Below are 3,792 nucleotides of genomic sequence, written 5' to 3' on the forward strand. Positions count from 1 at the left end.
CTCTGACGAAGTGGGACAAAATCCTTCTCTTCCTCTGCTTTCGTGCAAGGTCCCAAAGCAGCAGCATTTCCAGGGATTCTGGGGAGACAGCTCCCCCACCGCCCAAGACCCGATCCCTCCAGGGGGCCATGGCTGGGCCCGCACACCCATAGGCAGGTTTTCTCTCACCTTAGAAGACAGGCCTGTGCATGTCACCCATCCTCTGCCTGAGAAAATGTCTTTTGCAGGAGGCTCCTAAACACTCAAGCAGATGGCCCGGGTGGGCTGGGGCCTCACCCCCCAGACGGGATCCCCCGAGGGGGCCAGAGGGCAGGCCCAAGCAGAGACAATGCAAGGCTTCATGCAGGACAGGGCCTCTCCTGTCTTACCCAGCAGGTGTCACTGCCCTCTGACCCAGCAGCACCCGAAAGCGATGCAGCCGCTGGGCTCCTCGCCTCCTGGAGAAATGGCAGGAAGTAAAGAGTCTTGTCATGTTGACAGGCTGCAAGGGAGGGACTCGCTCCCTGAGCAGCCACGTCAGCCAGGAAGGAGGACACGCTCACTGACCCACATGTCGTGCGTGTGTTACGGCCAGAGCAACGTCCGGAATCATTAGCCTTAGGTCATTTTATCCATATGCATTAAACCTGACACACGTGGCCATTTGCAGGAGCTGACTGTGCTTCTGAGGGTATCTCTTAGTTTTATTAAGATCTATTTTCACTATGTATTATTTCCTGAAAAGACATTCACGACCGTTTGTAAACATCATCCAACATCCTACCATTCCAGCATATTTTGATTTGTTTTTTTTTTCTAGATCTCTCACAAGTGCATGCTTAATTTTCACATGGCGGATATCCTAGTGGGTACCCAGGCTTAATTTTTTAGGGGAGGTGGGAGTTAGAAATTATTCCATTATCTCATCCATGATATTGATCACAATCGCATCATAGTCCACTTAACCCTGGAGATGACTTGAATTTTAGGTGTTTCTAGTTCTCACTACTGCAGCACTGAATTTGACAACCTTAAATTTTTTTTTTCTTTCTTCTCATGGATTAGTCTTTCGACTAATTTCTCAGGAGTGGAATTGACGGGTCAAAGAACATGAACATTTGGGGGCTCTTTATCCTTAGAGGCAAATGGCCTTTTCCAACGGGCCGTGTTGCTCTCTGCCCTGAACGCTTTCCGTTTTCCATGCGCTTCTAGGTGACGGAGGAGACCAGCCTCATCCTGCAGACCCTGGGGTACACGTGCACGTGTCGAGGAATAATCAACGTGAAAGGGAAGGGGGAGCTGAAGACGTACTTCGTGAACACGGAAATGTCTGGGTCCCTGTCCCAGAGCAACCTGGCTGCCTGAAGAGTCGCCGCGTCGGTGGGAAGACCGTGTCTTCAGGAAGGTACAATGCACTTTCTGACTGCAACTTTTGTCCCTCGTTTCTTGATGTGCGTGCTCTGTCCTGTCCTCTGGAGCCTCTGCAGACTCATTCCCGTGACCCGGTGGCATTCCGTTTGGTGTGTGACGTGTGCCAAGATCGCTCTGCCACTTGCACTGTGCTTACTCCTAAAGACAAGAGAAAGGAGTGTGAGAGAGAGGAGAAACGTTCACAGAGCCGCCACGGACGGTGGAGGCGAAACGAACACACATTCTTAAGGCAATAAAACTAGCGGGTGTATATTATCTTCTGGTGCATGTTCTTTTCTGGAAAATGTGGTAGCTCGAGTCTCATTAAAACACACAGTGTTTGTGAATAAGTTGATTCTCTCAGCCCACGTGGAATCCGACTGTGTCCACCAGTGTCTCATCGCCAGTGGCTGTCCGTGGGCCCCCGTCGGGACCTGTGGCTTTGTCACCTTGCTCTGTTGTGTCGTGCCGGCAGCACGTAGCCATCCTTCACCGGAATTAGTTCTCACAACCTAGGACCAGTTTTGTACCCGACGCATCTGATGTTTTGATGCCATTGTCTTTTGTAAGGTTAATTCATTAAAAGTTTCATGTACTTTGGGTCACGGTGTCTGTATCCACTCGCCCTTCCTTCTTTCTCCTGTGGCGTGCTCCAGACTAGAGGTTTGCAGGTTTGCTTTCCATCTATTCTCCCTGTTGACAGTTGCTTCGGAAAGCGCCTTCCAGAAGCAAAGATTGAAATGTCCTTGAGTCACTCAGATTAGGACAAAGTTTGCGATGCAGAAAAAATTGGCGAGGCAGCTCAATGGGAGGAAAGGAAGCACGCCCCATGTGTCAAGGGGTCTGCTTTTCATCCCGGCATCTCCAGAGAGCATTTTTCAGAGAAATATTTGAAGATTAAAAAGGTTCTCTATGAGCAGCAATACCCTGCGTCTGTCAATTCACTCTGGTCTACCATACTCCTTTGATAAGCTGTCAGACACAGGCCGCAGAAGGATAATTTGGAATAACTATGTCAGTTAGCAATCAACACTTTGAACAAACCGGGAGAAACTGCCAAGCCCCACAAGCTGCCCATTATGTCTCAGGAGGCGAGAGAAGGCACAGAGCCTTCGAGTCGGAAGACCTGGCGGATTTGGTTCTAGTAAATTCAACTTTAAAGTTTCGGATTTTTCTTCACATAAAGAAGTCATACTTAGCCAAAGGGTGAAAATGAACACGGTAGTGTGTAAACTAACGTTTAAAGCAAAGCCACAGGTACCGGGCTGGTTGGGCAAACCAGGTTTATTTTCTTGGCTCAGGGCCGCGTCTGTAAGAGGCAGGGGGCCCCACTGTCTGTTGGGGGGCAGCCTCTCCCTGGGGGCGCGGACTTGCAGCCCGAGCCCCCAGTTTGAGGGCCGACTCTGATGTTTTACTAGCTGCGCGACTGTGAACACGTCTGTCGTTCTCTCTCAGGACCTTCCCCTCACGGGTTGTCGGTGGCATCAGGCCCGGTTAAACGAGCCGCTGACTGACCCGGCCTGGCAGGCACAGGGCCAAGTCGTGCGAGCACATTCACGGCACTGACGTGGTGGCCCCGTGGGGATCTGGGCCCCGTCTCGGTTCAAAGCGCTCATAGAAACTAGTAACTAACTGGCTTTCATGGCCGAAATGGGACTATGGCGTGTCTCCTTCAAGTGTCCGCTCAATCAGGATTTTTGATCCTATAAATGCAACTCAGCATCGGCCTCGATGCACCTAATTCTCCGAAAGGGCGACGGAAAGAAGAAAAAGCATGAGGGCGTCTGTCTTCACTCTAACCCAAACCCGTGCGGGGAGGCTCGGGTCCAGTGACTCCGAACCGGCCTCGTGCATCGTCTGTAGCAAGACCGGCAGCTGCGCCTGTGGGCACCCGGCCCAGGGCACTTTATGTCACCTGCCCTTAGTGGATACCCGCAGCTGGGTGATTCACCAAGCGCTCTGAAACGCGCCCCCCGCCACGTGCCGAATTTGGTGAAAAGAACTCGAGAGAAGAATTGTTTTCTTCCCAAAGCTGTCTCACCAGTCGTATCAAACAATAGACCTTTTAAAGCAGTCCAGGTCATCGTCAGTCTGCTCTGCAAAGGTCTGTGCATACGCGGCGTCTCTCAAAGTGCGGTCCCCAACCAGCAGCATCGGCCTCACCTGGAACGTGTTAGAGATGCAGATTCTCGGGCCGCAACCCGGACCTGCCGTGTTCCATTTAGATGCCACGTTCTCCAGGTGATTCTGCCCCGCAGCCGAGCCTGAGACCCTCTGCATCTCACGAATGAGGAAAGAGGTGCAGAGAGGTCCCGGGGTTGTTCAAAGGGCCCCAGGTGATCGGTGACTGAGACGAGACTAGAATGGAAAAGTGCCTGTCCCCTGAAATCTGAAAGTGTGACT

At 51.7% G+C, this 3,792-nt stretch overlaps 1 protein-coding gene across 1 annotated transcript in view; it reads left to right on the plus strand.

The window, feature by feature from the left end:
- ADCY2 (adenylate cyclase 2) overlaps window positions 1–3,792 on the plus strand; it is a 182,743-nt gene that overhangs the window by 175,634 nt on the left and 3,317 nt on the right. The window contains exon 24 of the mRNA XM_011371402.2: window positions 1,192–1,384. Within this exon, the coding sequence (XP_011369704.1) occupies window positions 1,192–1,344 (153 nt within the window). The 3' untranslated portion in view covers window positions 1,345–1,384. The remainder of the gene's footprint in view (window positions 1–1,191; window positions 1,385–3,792) is intronic.

This window comes from Pteropus vampyrus, unplaced genomic scaffold (genome assembly GCF_000151845.1).
Source record: "Pteropus vampyrus isolate Shadow unplaced genomic scaffold, Pvam_2.0 Scaffold190, whole genome shotgun sequence".
In the NCBI taxonomy this organism is placed as follows: Eukaryota; Metazoa; Chordata; class Mammalia; order Chiroptera; family Pteropodidae; genus Pteropus; species Pteropus vampyrus.